We start from the raw sequence: 18796 nt of genomic DNA, 5'->3' as shown, positions 1-18796 counted from the left end.
TAATCAACAAGTTGCTGCTTGGAAGAGTTCTGCATCATTATAAAAATGACTAGAAACTTGATCCAGAAGCTATTGCTTTGTTAGTGTGTATATTATATGCCGGTGGCACTATTGGAACTTGGAAGCTACCATGGTATATGTAGTTTCAGATATCTGTGGTTTGGAAGGATACCAGACCATAATTCTAGATTATCCTCGAAATCCGTATATTCTTTGATTTCTTGTGTTGCAACCATATGCGTGCGTGTCTGTTTCATGTATTTTCAAGATTCATATCCTTTGGCCAGGCTTAACAAGTTCTTTGTATCTCTCTCTCTCTCTCTCTATATATATATATATATATAATGGTTGTGAACCATGATGGTATTTGATGTTACGTTCCCTTGTGTGGATCTAGCCACCAAATGTTAGATCTGTCTGTACTGATGTGTTTAACATGGTTTATGTACTATATTAGTGGGTTTAGTAATACCTAAAATATACTAAATAATTCAATTTTCAAGATGCTAAAAAATTGATTTGCGGGTCACAGGAAGATAAAGGTGGCTTGAAATGACCTAAAATAGCATGCTGGAATCAACTTTAAGACATGAAAATAGTAAAACTTGCTAAACATGATCAAAAGTTTTTTTTTTTTGGAAGATCAGATCTATGTAAATCAAGAGTGTACCACTATGAGTTAGGGTGGTTCGATACTACAATACACACCTCACATACATATGTACATATATACATATATATGTATGTATGTATGCATGTATGAAAGCCAGTGTGCACCTTTTTGGCCTTTTGGCTAAGATCAAGTATGTATATATGTCATTATTATCATCATCATTGTCATCATCAAACCTTATCCTAGTTGCATGAGGTTGGCTTATGAGTCTTGTTTCTTTGCTCCTCCTTGTGTATAGATACGGCCTCAATTACCTTACAAATTTCCATATCTCCTCTTACTACTTGCCAAGACACACACTTGCTTTTTTTTTCAATTGGGGCAGGGTCGAGAGAAAGGGGTGTGTGTGTAGGTGTTGCCTGTCTTTTTTGGCTTCTGCAGCCTTTAGTGGATGTTAACAAGTTTACTACTGGGTTTCATCAACTTTGACAACTTTTTTATGGACGTTATCTATGTCACACGGACTCGGCTAAGGAGGTGCCGCACCCGAGTCGACACGCCCCGACACGGGTGCGGACTCGGGTGCGGCTTCGGACTCGGCCCGGACTCGGTCAACGCCGAGTCAGACTCGGTCAACGAGTCCAGGCCGAGTCCGTCCACATTTTGGACTCGGTCAACTTTGACCGAGTCCAAAAATGTCCCTAAAAAACCAATTTTTTATATTTTTTATTTAAAAATATATATATAAAAACTGTGACTGTGCTGCAGTCACAGACTGTGATGTGCTGCAGTCACAGACTGTGACTGTGCACAGTCACAGTGCTGTGGCATTTTAAAAATAAAATAAAATTATATATATATATATATATATATATATATATATATATATATATATATATATATATATATATATATATATATATATATATATATATATATATATATATATATATATATATTGCCGAGTCCTCGTGTCCAAAAATTTTAAAATTGTGCCGCACCCGCACCCGCACCCATGTGACATAGGACGTTATCAACTTGACCCCAGTTTTTTTTTCACCCTAACAAATTTAGAAATGCCATTATGGTTTCATAAATTTGTCAATTCAAATTTGTTCAAGTAATGTGTAAAAAGTATGATATATTTACTTGTTATATTTGGGAGTGCACATGTTTTAATGTATTCTCTCTAAATTTGCTACAACTCACTTGGTTGCGACGATTGATAATTGTTGTGGTTGTCTTGAATCCTGGACCTGCTTTGATGATCTATGTGGTGGTTGCGGAGGGCTTGGGCGATTGGCTCAAGCCTGGAGGCCACCACAAACCTCTTCCGAGGGTGCGGGGTCTACTCGCCCAGAGGTATGGAGCCATCTAGTTTTGTAATTTTCCTATGTACTTGCTAGGGTTTTGTGCTCTTCTTCATATGCAATGCCACCTCCTTTTGGAGTTGGGTATGCGAGTTTTCGGGTGTATTGGGGATTAGGGTTGTGAGATCTTTGTATCTCGCCATTTCCTCACATCTTGCTAGTGGATTTTTCGCTTCTTCTTTGCCCATGGACATAGGCCTGAGTGCGGAACGATGTAAATCTTGTGCCCTCTCTTGTTTTCTTCTTCTCTTTATCTTGTGGTTTGCTTCGTTCCCATTGTGGTTTTAGATAACAAAAATTAATGAATGAAACCATTATGGAATTTCTAAAAGTATATAGGGTAGGAAAATGTGGTGAACTTTTAACACATACTAAATGTTGTTGATGTTCAAACACTCACAACACATTTTTCTGCTACACGTCTAACATTATGTGCTGCTTTGTAAATTTTAAGGGGTCCATCCTATGGTAGTAAAGGCAAGGTGCTTCTTGCTTTTGAAGAAAATGGATGCTCAAAGGTAGGTGTTAGATTTGATAAACCAGTTCTGGAGGGAAATGACCTTGGTGGTCGTTGTGAGCAAAATCATGGTTTCTTCTGCAGTGGTGGGTTTCTCTTTTAATGAACATTATTTATCTGGTTATTTTATCATTTTGCTCATCTCTCTCTCTCTCTCTCTCTTCTCAATGTTATATTACGATTGGTGACTAAATTGATTAGAATCACTTCTGTCTTGCAGCTGACTATCTATATCTAGAAAATTCTTGTGGTGAAGAAATCGACAAGATTGCAGTCAACGCTATGTTTGAGGTGTCCTTGCTGTCCTAGATCGAATTGCTCTTTCAAATATCTTTTTTCAGATGCTCATTGCTGTCATCTAATCTAATATTCATTTTACAGGTTGTCTCCAGCGAAAGTAAAAATGGTCCCCTGATATTATTCTTGAAAGACATCGAGAAATCTTTGGTTGTGAATTCAGATTCGTGTGCATGTCTCAAAAGCAGGCTTGAAAAGTTGACTGAAAATGTTGTTGTGATTGGGTCACACATTCAAATGGACAATCGTAAGGAGAAGGTAAGGAGAAGGTCGTGTATTAAAATTTGTATTCTTCATCTTTATTTGCCTACAGCAGCTAAGATAGTGGCATTATGAATGACTAGTAAGAAATTTATTTTAGATACAGATGGTGCTTGTAATATTTTGATTTTTTGTGGCTAGGATGGGTTACGTTGAGCATGAACTGTTGTGTTTTTTGTCATTACCTCATTTCTCTTTTTCTGATTCAGTCACAACCTGGTGGTCTTCTTTTCACAAAATTTGGAGGCAGTCAAACGGCTCTGATTGACCTCGCTTTTCCGGTAGGTAATTCATAATGTCTTCTTTTTAAGTGTCATTATTCTCATATCAGGTATATTTTCTTTTTATATTTGTCTCCTTTTATGTGAACCCTAGCTTTGGTAATTGCCTGGTAGTTCCATAGTCTGTTCGATTGTTGCAGAACAGAGAGGCTGATAAAGTGCTTTTTGTGTGCTTGGTTTTTCCATTTTTAAGATAAGTCATGTTGTATTATTAACTCCATTTATGAGAAACTTTCACATGGGTGCGGGTGCGGGGGTGCGGCACTTTCAAAAAACTTGGGTGCGGGGGTGCGGCAAAAATATAAAAAATTATATATATATATATATATATATATATATATATATATATATATAAAGTCCAAAAGTTGGACATAAATGACCCTGGGCGCATTGACCACACTCAGGGTCAGGTTGACTGCACCGAGTGCCGCACGCGCACCCGCGTCGCGTCGATGCGGGTGCAGCACCTAGTTGGCCGAGTCCCTGTGACATAGATGAGAAACTAAATTGCTATATTTATAGTCTTATTATTAGTTGTTACGTGGATATGCTTGCTGGTTCTCTCTCTCTCTCTCTTGTCTTTTTTTTTCACTAAAAAATGATTGTTGGGAACTATGCTAGTTGTCATGACATTTTTTTTCTTTTTTCCTTTTTGAACAGTCCAAGCTTCTATTGGATAGTTCCTTTTATCATATGCTTTGTAATTATTTTAACTTATTCATATTGAAAAAGTTTATATTGATATCAAGCCAATATGCCCATAAGCTGCCATATTGATTATTTATTTGCTTTGAGTTGTGTAATCTGTTTAAGATTTGGATTGTCGTGTACTCCCATTTTGTTTATCCTTTATGTGCGTCTTCCAGTAGTATCTGTTATTCAATGCTCAACTTGGTACCAGGATAAATGATGTTCCATATCATATGATAATTATGCTCTCCTTGGGAATATGGATATGTTGCTTTCCCAGTTCCACTTGTTTAAACATATAAATGGATGGGGCCTTTTCCGTCATCTATTTTACCTGTTTCCTCTTCTTCAAATGATGGTGCCAGTGGGGAGGAAAAAACTTAATTTTTTTTATCAGAAATTATCCTGGGTTGTTCAAGAATTCTAGGATGCTTTAATATATAAAGGAATCTTGGTGATTTGCTGCCATTCATGAGTTTGTCATCATGTCTTATCTATGTTTATTTGGGATATGGCCTTCCATGGTCATAGGTAAAGGATGTCATTTGTGCTCACTGTGTCATCTGTTGTCAATTCATATAAGTTCTTGTTACTTACATTTATAGTTGTTTTTAATCTAGTTTTGCTTTGTATTCAGGATAGTTTTAGCAGACTACATGAGAGAGGAAAGGAAATTACGAAGGCTATGAAGTTATTATCTAAACTTTTTCCGAATAAAGTGACTATCCAAAGTCCACAGGTATGTGCATGTAAAGCAGTGCTGCCTCTGTGATCTTCACTTTGTGCTTAGCTTTTAGTTGATTAGTTAAGGTTTTGGCAGGATGAAAATCTGCTCTCAGATTGGAAGCAACAGTTGGAGAGGGATGTTGAAACTCTAAAAGCAAAGTCAAATATTTCAAATATTCGTTCCGTAAGTAGATTTTCATATTGGTGTGCACATGGTGTCTATTTTGCTGCTTGAATTATGGAAATTTGTTCTTTTTGGTGGTTAGTTATAGATTTTTGCATGGTGTGGACTGCATTAGCAATAAACTCTAGATTTATTTTACCGGACGTGTCAAAGTATTATTTCCTGTTAATCTCATATTAAAAATGGTTGGTTTAATAGTTCAGGATTATCATGAGATTACCAACACTTATTGCATTCTCATATCTTCATTTGAACTGGTGGTTGTATATCAAAATGTGGTGTCTTGCACAGTTCATATCTTCTTGGGTTTACTGTTTCATTTTTATTTTGTTTGTTTTTATTGTTAAAAATATAAAAATGTAACTCTATATAATATAATAATATAATATATTATTCATTTATTTTTTCTTTTTTTCTTTTATTTTCTTTTTTCTTTTTATTTTTGTCTAGTTCGTATTGAACTAGACTTTTAAACTAGTCAAGATCCAACTAGATCTTGACTAGTTGAATAGCTGTTGGAGCTAGTCCAACGACTATAAATAGAGTCGTTGGACTAGCTCCAACGACTCTTTGAGAAGAGCTCTTCCCTCTCACACTCTCATTTTGTATAAACAGGGATGATCCCCTCCTTTGTAATTTCTATGCTTATTAAGCATTTTTCATATGAATAAAGATTATTATTTTTTATCTTTGTGTTATTCCTTTTATACCCTTTTGTGGGTTATGGTTGTAGTGTCTTTGATAGACACCGATTGCAAGTATTTGCGCTTTCGTGGAAGATTCTCATTTCATTACATGGTGCATAACATGACTAAACCTGTCGTATCATGCTTTTGGTGCATGTTTAAGATCATAAAGAGCTTTTTCTAAACGAAGAGCTTTACCCTTAGGGATATTAATACCGGGTGGTGCTTCCATATAAACTTCTTCAACTAGGTTTTCATTGAGAAAAGCATTCTTGATGTCCATTTGAAATATGTACCATTTTCGAATAGAGGCTAAGGCTATTAGTATCCTGACGATGGTCATCCGAGCAACTGGAGCAAAGGTTTTTTCGTAGTCGATGCCATATTCTTGGGAAGACTTCTTGGCCACTAATCTAGCGTTATACCTTTCAAAAGTCCTGTCACTTTTGGTTTTAACTTTATAAACCCACCTACAACTTATAGGTTTCTTTCTTAAAAAAATATCTTGAATAATCCAAGTGTTAGTCCTTTCTAATGCTTTCAACTCTGCCTTCGTGGTTTTAACCCACTCTATATGGTTTTTGGCTTGAGAATAGGATGAAGGTTCTACATATGAGTATATTAATGCAATAAATGCCATATATATGGGTAAAAACGATTCGCAGGACACACATTCTTCGTGAGGTTTAGAAATTCTAGATGATCTTTTGGTTTGTGCTTCAAAGTATTTTTCCAATGCACATGGGAGATTGGATTCTTTACGTCTTGAGTATTGTAAATTGGTGTCCCTATGGGTTTGCTCCATGGTTGCCAGTTGAGGAAGCGGGAGCGAGAAGCGAGGCACTTTCAAAATTTTAGGAAGCGGGAAGTGTGGGACCACTTAGGAGCGAATCATGAATCGTCTCGGAAGCGACCTAGGAAGCAAGGGGGAAGCGAAAATAAAAATAAAAATAAAAAAAATGGAGGAAGTGAGGAGGAAGCGCGATGAGAAGCGTGCTTCCCATAAAAGGGAAGCGTGCTTCCCATAAAAGGGAAGCGTGCTTCCCATAAAAGGGAAGCGTGCTTCCCATAAAAGGGAAGTGTGTTTCTCATTAAAGGGAAGCACACTTCCCATAAAAGGGAAGCGCAATTCTCATTAAAAAATGGCGCTTCCCCGCACGTTTCGAAAGCACGACATTTCGCACTTTCGAAGCGCACTTCTCCACTTACCTGGGCGCTTCTGGTAACTCTGGTTTGCTCTTCATTAGCAACATTATGTTTATAATCAATAGTACCTTGTCCATCATCTAAATCGTATTCATGGACACATCCATCAGATTTCGAAGTTAGATCCATTGAAAAGGAATATTCGGTTGCTTCCTTGGTTTTTTAAAAATAAAAAAAACTTTTCTTTTTCAAAAAGGATACATTTCTTGATAGATACAATTTTCATTTTTAAAATCAAAACATCTATAGCCTTTTTTATTATCTGCATAACCTAAGAAGGTACAAAGAATGACACAGGGGGAGAGTTCATCATTCTTGTTGGTGAAAACAAAACATTTGCATGCAAAAACTCTCATTCTAGAGTAATCAAGAGATGATGACAAGTTTCTTAATTGGAATTATATTTTTTAAAGGAGAAGATGACATTCAATTAATGAGATAGGTAGCAGTTAGAGCTGCTTCTGGCCAAAATTCTTTTGGAACTTGATTTGCTATTAATAAGGTCCTAGTGGTTTCCATAATGTGGTAATGTTTTCGTTCAACCAGACCATTTTGTTGTGGTGTGTGTGGGCAAAATCTTTGATGTGTGATGCCATGTAAGTTAAGATAGTTTTTAAATTCTTTTGACATAAATTCTCTTCTTGAATCAGTGCGAAAAATGAAATTATTTTGAAATTTGCTTTTAGCTATTTTGTGAAATGATTTAAAATGTGAAAAAACCTCAGATTTATTCTTAAGTAAATCTAAGTACGCCTAGAGAAGTCATCAACAAAAATTATATATGTATATCTGCCTTTTGAAATGTGCAGTGCGGAACCCCAAACATCCGAATGTATTAATTCAGGTGATCTAGATGAAACAAAAGTTCTATCATGAAATGATAATCTTTTCATTTTATGTGAACAGTTTTGCGTATTGTTAGATGCATTAAGTCCTTCCCCTCACGAGGCCTCTTTTTATTTGCTTCCTCTTCGTTAGATTTAATTGCTTATACTGATGTTGATTAGTGTGGTGATCTTAATAACAGGCACTCAACTACTGGTTTTTGTGGTTTCTTAGGTGAATCCTTGATTTCGTGGCGGTGCAAAAAACATCAGAAGGTCTCTCTTTCATTCACCGAAGCTGAATATCGAGCCATGACAACCACGATAATAGTAGTAGTTTGGCTCAGATGTCTGTTGGCTGACATGGGAGTTGAAGTGACACAAGCTTCACACATATGCTGTGACAACAAGAGTGCGATGTATATTGCCAGCAACTGAACATTTCATGAATGCACCAAATATATTGAAATTGATTGTCACTATGTCTGAGAGGAGTATCTACATTGGAACCATTAATCTGCCATATGTTACATCAGAATATCAATTAGCGGATTTTTCACCAAACCTTTCGCTGCTCCTAGATATCATTTTCTCTTAAACAAACTTTCGCTCATTGTACCGTAAGTTTGAGGGGGGTGTTAAAAATATAAAAATTTAACTATATATAATATAATAATATAATATATTATTTATTTATTTTTCTATTTATTTTTTGCTTTTTATTTTTGTCTAGTTCGTATTGAACTCGACTTTTAAATTAGTCAAGATCCTAGATCTTGACTAGTTGAATAGTCGTTGGACCTAGTCCAACGGCTATAAATAGAGTCGTTGGACTAGCTCCAACGACTCTTTGAGAAGAGCTCTTCCCTCTCACTCTCTCATTTTGTATAAATAGGGGTGATCCCCTCTCCCTTGTTATTTCAATGCTTCTTAAGCATTTTTCATATGAAATAAAGATTTTTTTTTATCTTTGTGCTATTCCTTTTATACTCTTTTGTGGGTTATGGTTGTAGTGTCTTTGATAGACACCGATTGCATGCATTTGCGCTTTCGTGTAAGGTTCTCATTTCATTACATTTATATCATGATTTATCTGGCCTCTGGCCTATTTCTCTACGAGTATCTAGTTGAGCTGTCATGTTAAAAATATCTTCTTATTTGGGTCACTCAGTTTGAAACAAGTTGACCATGCCATAGTAGTATATGTAAACACAGATACTTGCATGCATACATTGATGTCCTCTAAGAGTGAAAATCTTTATCATGAAAAAAACATGTAGGTATGGTTTTGTATATTGTTGTTTACTATACAATGTGATGGCACTCTTGTAGGAGGCTAGCAATGCCATTGGTAGTGTGGGGGAAGTGGGCAATTGGTTGTGTGAGCATGGGATTGGTTGTGTGAGCATGGGATGGGAGGGTCGCGGGTGGGTGGATAATGCACATGGGTATTGTTAAATATATATATATATATATATATATATATATATATATATATATATTTCAGTATTTGTACATTATTGTAACATGAAATACCTATTAGGGGTATTTCAATCTTTTCTCAGTGTTGTTATAGGCTGTGTCCATTAGGGGCACAATAGTTACTAGGGACAAAGGTCTTTTTTCAGAGTTACCGGAAACGCCTAGGTAAGTGGGAAGCGCCATTTTTTCTTTTGAAAGCGTGCTTCCCTCTTGCTTCTCCCATTTTTTTATTTTTATTTTTATTTTTATTTTTTTTTCTCTTTTTTTGCTTCCCCTCACTTCCTAGGTCGCTTCCGGTTCGCTTCCGAGACGATTCCTGATTCACTCCTAAGTCGTCTCACGCTTCCTGCTTCCTAAAATTTTGAAAGTGCCTCGCTTTTTGCTCCCGCTTCCTCGTATGGCAACCATGGTCTTTGTACTCTTTTATTTTATTGATTTTCTGTTTTTATTTTTATTTTTTGTAATCTCGGTTGTGGCTTGGCTTTTCTCTCTTTTGTAGGAAAGGAACTATGGCACTTGGTCATAAATAGGGCCATTTCTCCCTTTTGTATTATGAGTTTGTCTCAAGCACTTGCTGAAATATAAATTTGTATATTTTTTTCTTTCTCTTGCCCATTAATGGATTTATGCTTTTATTCTTGTATTGACCCATAAGAGTTCTTTGTGCTCTTGTGTTATATTGTGTTTTTGTAAGCCCATAAGTGGCATCTACTTGTGCTTTTGTATTTCATTATAAGGGTCACCGAGGTGTGTGACCTTGGTGGTATCAAGGTGCAGAGAGGTGGAAGATGGAAGGTATGGAACAACGGGGGGTGGGGTGGGGGGGGTTGCTTCATTTCAAGGGGAAGCACCTTCTAAATCCCAAGAGGGAAAATTTTGTTCATTTAATAGAGCTCATTATATAGGGCAAATATATATACATCCCTCTCAAACTAAATGGTTACGGTAGTTCTCACCTGACTGGTCCAAACTCAAGACCCCTAAACCGCTCAATAGAATTCTTTAAGACACCCCCTCCCCCACCCAAACCAATCGAGGCCTACTTTTGCCTTGTTATTACATGTGTTATCACTCCATTTAACCGATTCTTGGCTCATTGATTGAGCCTCTTGTGGCGCTATAGGAAGGGTACTATCAATACTCTCTCCTTCAAATGTGCCTTGTCCTCGAGGCGTCCGGGGTGTGACCATGCATGCCTAGCGCTCATGCCAGTGGTGACAAATATTGACAGAGCAACTGGAAGCGGCTTCTCGCAATCTTGATTTGTGGTTGCCATGCTTCTTGGTACAGAAGGATGATAGGAGAGTGTGAGCCTGCAACTGCCTTGGTTTTCCAAAAGTCTCATGTCTCTCGCAATCCTGGGTGTGCACCACTCACCACGCCACCCAACTTAACAAGTTGGGTGTAAGACAACATGATAATGCATAAGTAGGGGAGCCTTGGCATGGTTGGAATGCATGCACAGGTTCTGAATTACATGCTGCAGTAGGTGCACAGTGGTGCACTTTGTGTGATGCAAGGGCCATGTGCACAAGCTAGGGTTGCATAACACTGAAGCATAGTGTGTCACGATGCAATGGGGAGCAGGCAACAATAGTTTTTGTGCTCCACACGTAAAGCATACTGTATGCTGTGCACTTTTGGGCATAGTTGGCAAACTCATGACTCGGGCACGGATCGGACCCTTACTGGGTCACCGAGTCAGCGGGTTGACTCGGAAGAGCCGGGACTCCATATTTTATAGTGTAAGAACATGAATAAGATATGGAAATAACTAAACTTCAAGCTAATATTGTCAATAGCTAAGTTATAAAAACATATAATTATACATGATTATTAACTTTTTCATTGAACAATATTAGATTCTTCATAACAAGTGACTTTATATAAGAATTATGCATTAAAATAATAAAATACATGGTAAAAAAATTTATTTAATAGGTCAGATCAGCAGTCCTGAATCGTGACCCAGTTGGGGTCCAATCAGGGTCGACTTGGGTGATTCTCGAGTCGACTCGCCGGGTTTGCCAACTATGCTTTTGGGGACATGTGTCGACACGGGTACAAAGGGAAAAATGGAGTTTCCTTGTGATATAGTAACGTACCCGCAGTCAGCTAGGGCTTCCACCTGAACTAGGTATCTCAAATCCTCAATGAAACTTAACATGAACACCAAGATTCATGCAATAAATGCTTCTAACAGATACTGACACCAAAACGACCCAAATGCATCTATACAAAGCCAAAACAACCACTGATTTTATCTGTGTGAAAGATTTTCCAAATCTGGCCACAATTTCACTCTAAATCCATACAATCTTGAAAAATTCAATACTGCTCCGATTGACACGTTCTTTATTTATTTCTTGGACTTTTAAAATCGATTTCTATTGAGTCCCTCCCTCACGTGCACATCTGAACACTCGTTTTGATGTGCTGATGTCAGCACCTTTCGCGACATGAGTCTTGATGCATCACCCAGATTTTCGATGAATGGAGTCTCTTTCTCCTTCTAGTATCAATCTGAGTCCTCTCATTCAATATGATATAGCTTTTGTACCATATCAAAGCCAGAAGATGAACTCTAAATGAGAGAAGTTGAGAGGAAGCACAAATGGAAACTTCGTTAAGCAATAGAGAGTAGGATACAAAAATATAAGTAGTAGACCCAATTTCTCCAACAAACACTCTTAAAATGGACTGATATGAACTCCTATCACGACTTTACAACAAAATACAGAAAATTACAATACCTCTATAAATAATAGTACAAAGAAGGGTAGAACCGTAGAACACACTATAAGCAATACACTATATTACATCTATCAACACAGTTATTACCTTGGTTTGCTCCTTCATGAGAAAAGTTCAATGCAACAATTAAACAGCTGACAAATTCATGTGAGAAAATTAGGATTTTTATATTTCTTATGTTTTTATGCTCCAGTTAGAAGGATGGAGAAATGGGAAAATATATTAGTTAAAAGAGGTCGGGGTAGGCCTAGGAAGACATGGATGGAGGTGATAAGAAAGGATATGAATGCTCTGAACCTCACCGAGGACATGGCATTGGATAGAAATGATTGGAGGAGAAGGATTCATGTGGAAGACCCAGAATGATTTTCTTTTTTGGTTCATATCGCCGACCCCAATTGTTTTGGGATGAAGGCGTAGTTGTTGTTGTTGTTGTATATTTCTTATGTTTTTATTGGAAATATTGGTTGGTACAAAAAAATATAGTAAAATATGTGTAAAAAGGACTACAAATTTAGAATATATAAAAATATAGAAACTTGTATTTTCCAGTGTTTTCGCTTATAAAAGCACATAAAGTGATCATTTTCATATAAAAGAAACTTGTATCATGATATTTTGACGGTTTAAAATGGGTGACAAAAAAATCCTATAAGTTGCACATTTGACTTTATAGGGGTTAAATTCTTCAATCCTTGTAATTTAGAAGCGGCAAATCTTTCATTTGATCTAAATGGATTTTGCATATCTGCAGGTTCTAAATCGCAATAAGTTGGAGTGCAATGAGCTTGAATCATTATATACAAAGGATCAGACAATCACAAATGAAAGTGGGCATTCTTTTTCTCTTTCTTTCTTTTTTCTTTGGCTACTGTGAATATTTTGCCATATTGGGTGCTCTATGTGCTTGATCTTGCAGGTGCGGAGAAAATTGTTGGCTGGGCTTTGAGTCATAATCTTATGCAAAACAGTGATGCTTCTATCGAGGATGGCAAACTTATGATATCTAATGAGAGGTTATTGGATTTCATTGTTGTCCAGTTTTCTTAAGTTATTGACATTATAATATTTTATTCCTGCTCTTGCATATTCACCTTTTTTATTATGGACTGTGGCAGCATACAGTATGGGAATAGTATTTTACAGGGTTTCCAAAATGACTCCAAAAGCTTGAATAAATCACTCAAGGTAATCTCAATTTAAGTATAATGATCACTTTTCTTTCTTTACAAGAATGTGTTTTTGGGTTTTGGACTTTCAGTTTATTAAATGCATCACATGACCAATTTTTTACATGTTCTCCAATGAACATTTATAAGAAAAGGGAAAATATTTCTTCTAAAAAAAGATGTTAAGAATAAAGATTTGAATTACGCAAATGTAACATTTTTTGGATTTTATTGTGACAGAAGCACAATGAGCAAGTGGTAATGGGTTGTTCTATTTTCCTTTGTGCATTTCTTAAAATGGTGCAATGAGTACATTTTTTTCTTATTCAAGCAGATGCCAGAAGACCACACAGAAATAATATATGCAGTTGAATAACAGCAGATTGTAATAGCATTAGGAATTAGAACAAGAAAAATAAACACTGAAATTCTAAGCTGCTACTGTTTCTTTTTGTCACACTTAAATTACCAATTATTATGGGAAATATATTTTTTAGTATAAATTTGCAGTTCTGATTTGCAAGGTATACAAGAATGACCATGTGATTTAACATGAACATTTTCGTATATTTTACTGATTGATTCCCTAAAGGTCTGCGTGAATTAACTAGCCTTAACAAGTTCATATATGGTTACTGAGTTGTCTTTTAACTTGATCAGGATGTTGTCACTGAGAATGAATTTGAGAAGAGGTTATTGGCTGATGTCATTCCTCCAAGTGATATTGGTGTAACTTTTGATAACATTGGAGCCCTGGAAAATGTCAAAGATACACTGAAGGAATTGGTGATGCTTCCCTTGCAAAGGCCAGAACTCTTTTGCAAAGGACAACTGACAAAGGTTTATCAAATAATCTTGCTGTCTTTTTCAATTTAGTTTGATATGGTTTTATTTTTTTTCTGATAGACCATAGATGTACATAATTTTTTCCTGATCTTCATGTAAAGGGTTGTATTAAGTCGTTTTCAAGAAAAGAGACCAGGCTTTGTTACATTGTGTGTTTTGGATCTGTTCTTGGAACTTTTTATATTAACTGTGTTTAATTCCATCCCTTTCTTGGATCTCTGTGGGTTTTCCCCCCTCATTTATTGTGCCCTATGTGGATTGCCATGGAAATTGTGGTTATGATGTTCCTTTGCTTGCTGAACTATTAGACCTTGGGTTGGTTACTTTCACAGGGAGATAAAATTGGATTAGTTTGATGACTTATTCATTGTGAACAGACATCTGATTGTAATCATTCTGGAATATGTTGGTTTTATCTCTTGTTCTTGTTGGCCTGTCTGTAGACATAATTGTAGCCTGTCTCTTGATTTTGTGTTAGTAAATGGATGTCTTGCATAGAAAAGTATGATTTGTTTGCTTCCTGAAGATGTTGGAGATTTTTCAAGTTCAAGCTCATCTTTATTATTCAACATTGTGCAATTGAGTTTTTGCCAGGGAGGTTGATCAGTTTCTTTCTCCTCCCTCTCTTTTTTGTACAATCAAAGTTGGATCTTGGGGTTAAGGTGGTCTGAGGGCATTTCTACAAATGAAGGCTCTCAAATTCTCAAAAATTCTGAAGCACATGGACTTTGGATTCTAAATCCTAGATGAGTTTTGAGCTTCTTTTAGTTCAACTTTTTAAGATCCTCCTTGGTTTAAGATCTTATGTAATCAATGGCTACTACCTATGAGTTTCTTACTTTGGGCAAAGATGTTACCTATAAAACAGAGTTTAACTTTTGCCTTTCAAAATCAGCTTTTCTAAAGCATGTACAATACAACCATGGTGTTTGGTTTTGATTGCACAAAGTTTGATGGTTGAATTCTTGTTTTCCGCCATGAATTAAAATGGTAGAAACCGTGAAAGCGAAGGATGAGAGGGTAAGGTAAATACATTTTTTCTGGAAAACATATTTTATTTTATTAAGCAAAAAGCTGAGAATAAACCAATATTAGGGCTCTTATCACGTATTTTCTACATAAATTTAGAACTCTGCATGCCTATTTGACCACATGCATCTGCTAGATGCAAAAGTAGTCTTCAAAAACTGATCCTTACATTTAATTTGATCTGTGCATGTTACTTATACATCTTAATTTATGTCATGACTTATGAAATGACAACTAAGCTTTTCTTGTGTTTGTGGACGGATGTATGTTCACACATCAAGCCCTGGCATGCTGTTGTTTTGTAGATCTCAATAAATGGTGCATCTTTAAACATATGATTATTATACAATTAGGAGATGTTTTAAGGTTTAGATAATGATTTCATCTAATTGATGAAACATATGTGAGTGCATTGTCTTGGACATACTAAAATTCATGTTTTGCTAATGTCATTTAACCAGCCTTGCAAGGGAATACTCCTTTTTGGTCCGCCGGGAACAGGGAAGACAATGCTGGCTAAAGCTGTGGCGACAGAAGCTGGTGCAAACTTTATTAACATATCAATGTCAAGTATTGCATCCAAGGTATTTGATGCATCTGATGAGTTATGAACTTATGTGCATCTTTAGTTATTGTTTCTGTTTAAATTTATGTTTATTTTTGGTGGCAGTGGTTTGGTGAAGGTGAAAAGTATGTTAAAGCTGTTTTCTCCCTTGCTAGTAAAATTTCTCCCAGTATTATATTTGTTGATGAGGTGAGTTATGCACCAATAGAAGTGCCTAATTCTGACAGCACTATGTATTTTTGTATTTGATATGCTTATTCATGGCTGTTGCCCTTTTTATTGTTTATGAGTCATTTACATAGATTGGATAGTCTTCTGTGGATTGCCATGCTTTATGGTGTTCCAAACTTTCTGGCAGCACTTATTTGAATATTTTATGTTGTTCATTGGCTTCACTTTTTGATAGGTCGACAGTTTGTTGAGTAGGCGAGAAAATCCTGGAGAACATGAAGCCATGCGTAAGATGAAAAATGAGTTTATGGTTAACTGGGATGGTTTGCGAACTAAGGATAAAGAGCGTGTTTTAGTACTTGCTGCTACCAATAGACCTTTTGATCTTGATGAGGCAGTCATTAGGAGGCTTCCGCGGAGGTGTATATTTTGGCATTCTTATTGATAATTGTGTACGATTTCTCTGGATGATAAATACTGTTGTTCTAGTTGCTGATATCCTGGACTCGGTGATAAAAAAACCTACAGGTTAATGGTGAACTTACCAGATGCAGTAAACAGGGAGAAAATCCTCAAGGTGATATTAGGAAAAGAAGACATGGCACCCGATGTTGATTTAGGAGTAATTGCTAGTATGACTGATGGCTATTCTGGAAGCGATTTGAAGGTGATCCTTTTAGCCACTCATCTTAATTATCTTGGAACTTGAGGTTACTTTAATATCTCAGCTAATTTACCTTTTTGTTTCAGAACCTGTGTGTGACAGCTGCTCATTGTCCTATTAGAGAAATTCTGGAAAAGGAAAAAAAGGTCAGTGCATTTAAGTCCATGAATCATGAAAGATCACTTCAAGAACTTGGATAGTTTTGTTGCTGTTTTTTGGCTGTGTTATGATAGAAGTTGTATGTTTATGAAAATGCACAACATTACGCTGAATAATTAGGCTGGGCCCATTGGCACGATTACTAACTATTTATTCTTCAATTTCTCTTTGGTTTGTAGAGAATGCTTTTCCATTCAAAACCAAAGAGGGGAAGAATTCATATAATTCTTTCCCAACAGTGAATCTGTGCTAAAGAATAAAATACTATTCAAGCCCTTCTATCAATACTGATATTCCCACGGCATTAATTTCTTGGGAGAAAATGTTTGGTTCATGGTGTTTATTCTGCACTCTTTTTCTCGAGTTTTTTTTCAAATTGTTTTTGTTATCTTTTTTGCAGGAGAAGAGCTTAGCATTGGCAGAGGGTAGACCGCTGCCAGCACCTAGCGTTGGTGCAGATATCCGTCCCCTCAGCATGGATGACTTGAGATATGCACATGAACAGGTACACTACATCCCATGCTCTTTGTTACTGTTTTGAGCGTAGTTGAAATTGAATCATTTATTCCATTTGTTCAAAACAATTGGTGGAAATTTCATGATTTGTGGAAAAAAAATCTTTGCGCTTCTTGTCAGAGCATTGTTGTCATTGTACCGTTCCTTTGAAACTAAGGCTGGTGGCTTAACAATGGCAGGTATGTGCAAGCGTGTCGTCAGAATCTGCAAATATGAACGAGCTGCTCCAGTGGAACGATTTGTACGGCGAAGGTGGTTCCAGAAAGAGGAAAGCACTGAGCTACTTCATGTAGGTATCCATTTGTACAGCCCCAATTTTTTTCGACCTCTTCCTTTTTTTGTAATTTCTTTTTCCCCCATGTTAAAGCGCAAGAGAAAGCATTGGTTACCATATACATGGCCTTTCTCCTGTAACCTTCATGTATGGAACTCTGCTATTTTAATATCAATGTAATAATTGTTACTCCCTTCTGTGTAGTCTGTTCTGAGTTGAAAAACAATAAGGTCCCATGGCTTTCTGTTGCCACATGTTCCTAAAAGTCTCCATTCTTATAGTTTCACTCAGTACCCATAACATTGGCTTTCTGTTGCCACATGTTCCTAAAAGTCTCCATTCTTATAGTTTCACTCAGTACCCATAACATTGACATTCATGGCCGGATCAGTTTTTGGTCTACAGTGGCAAGAGTTGAAATCGACACTGTGATCGACCATGAAATTTATGGATGATTTTCAATGTTTTGGGGGGTTTTGTTGAGAGAATCTCATGGAAAAAAAAACGTAGTGGGGGAAAGAATATCAAGAAATATAAGTAAAAAAAAATTTGTAAGTGTTCATATACGAATTCAAATGCATTTTGAACGAAGTGCAGTAATATTGATTGCTTTCAATGAGGTAGAGTTTCTTCTATATCCTTGAAAATATGTGGTGTATCACCTTTTCTAAATCTTGGCTATGCGTGTGCACATGGGCGCATGGACGCTCATGCAATAGAGAGAGAGAGAGAGGCTATTTATAAAATTTCACTGAGCTTAGATAATCATACATTGCCAAATAACTTTGGTGTTGGCAAGTCCAAGTCAATACAAGACCAAGACCAAGACGAAGACCAAGACCAAGACCAAAGACAATCCTATAGTCAAAGTGCCCAAGGGAAGAACCATACTCAGTGAAAGAAGGCACAAAAAACAAACATGCATAAGAGAAAATTATCTAGACTTGAGGATTAAACTAGATAGACTTTGAAAATGGGATGAACAGCTTTTAACATGAACTGTGTTGGCTTTTGTTGATGTTTGAAAAATGTGAGCATCGGCATCCTTTTTCTAGTTGAAGCCCAAGCGGGCATATTTAATGGAATCAGCAGGTGTCTTGTGGGCTATTTGTTCACTGCCCTCAAGATAACAATATTAAAGAAAACAAATAAAAACAAAAGAATAATTCATGCCGTCTTAATTACGGGTGTAAATGGTTCGGATATAGATGGATACCGATCTGAATCCACATTTTATTTCAGGATTCAGATCCTTGAAATAAGATCTGAATATACATTCAGACTTGGATTTGAATTAGCTGGGATCGTTTTGGACTGAGATCAGTTGTTCTTGGTTAGATCTAATTCGGCTTTGGAAACAAATCTGATCTTGATTTTTTGTTTTGGTTTACATATAAGTTCTTTTTTTTTCTGTATCTAGTATTACCTTGTATCTTCTGAATCTGAATTCAACCCACCTCATCGGATATTCAGATCCAGATCTAGCATGATTTGAGCCCATCCAATCTGTTT

At 36.5% G+C, this 18796-nt stretch overlaps 1 protein-coding gene across 3 annotated transcripts in view; it reads left to right on the top strand.

The window, feature by feature from the left end:
* The window catches only part of LOC149833615 (uncharacterized), a 33666-nt gene extending 16189 nt beyond the window's left edge, over positions 1-17477 (top strand). For all 3 annotated transcript variants that reach the window (XM_090010908.1, XM_090010909.1, XM_090010907.1), the window contains 17 exons: positions 2438-2586; positions 2721-2791; positions 2882-3055; positions 3268-3339; positions 4667-4768; positions 4850-4939; positions 12646-12721; positions 12811-12907; positions 13010-13079; positions 13721-13900; positions 15397-15519; positions 15606-15689; positions 15907-16091; positions 16200-16338; positions 16422-16481; positions 16895-16999; positions 17190-17477. In XM_090010908.1, coding sequence (XP_089867034.1) covers positions 2438-2586; positions 2721-2791; positions 2882-3055; positions 3268-3339; positions 4667-4768; positions 4850-4939; positions 12646-12721; positions 12811-12907; positions 13010-13079; positions 13721-13900; positions 15397-15519; positions 15606-15689; positions 15907-16091; positions 16200-16338; positions 16422-16481; positions 16895-16999; positions 17190-17303 — 1891 coding nt within the window. In that variant the 3' untranslated portion in view covers positions 17304-17477. The remainder of the gene's footprint in view (positions 1-2437; positions 2587-2720; positions 2792-2881; positions 3056-3267; positions 3340-4666; positions 4769-4849; positions 4940-12645; positions 12722-12810; positions 12908-13009; positions 13080-13720; positions 13901-15396; positions 15520-15605; positions 15690-15906; positions 16092-16199; positions 16339-16421; positions 16482-16894; positions 17000-17189) is intronic.
* The last annotated feature ends 1319 nt before the right edge of the window (positions 17478-18796 follow it).

This window comes from Nuphar pumila, chromosome 6, assembly GCF_984573655.1.
Source record: "Nuphar pumila chromosome 6, dmNupPumi1.hap1.1, whole genome shotgun sequence".
Classification (NCBI taxonomy): domain Eukaryota; kingdom Viridiplantae; phylum Streptophyta; class Magnoliopsida; order Nymphaeales; family Nymphaeaceae; genus Nuphar; species Nuphar pumila.
This window is presented reverse-complemented; position numbering and strand designations above follow the sequence as displayed.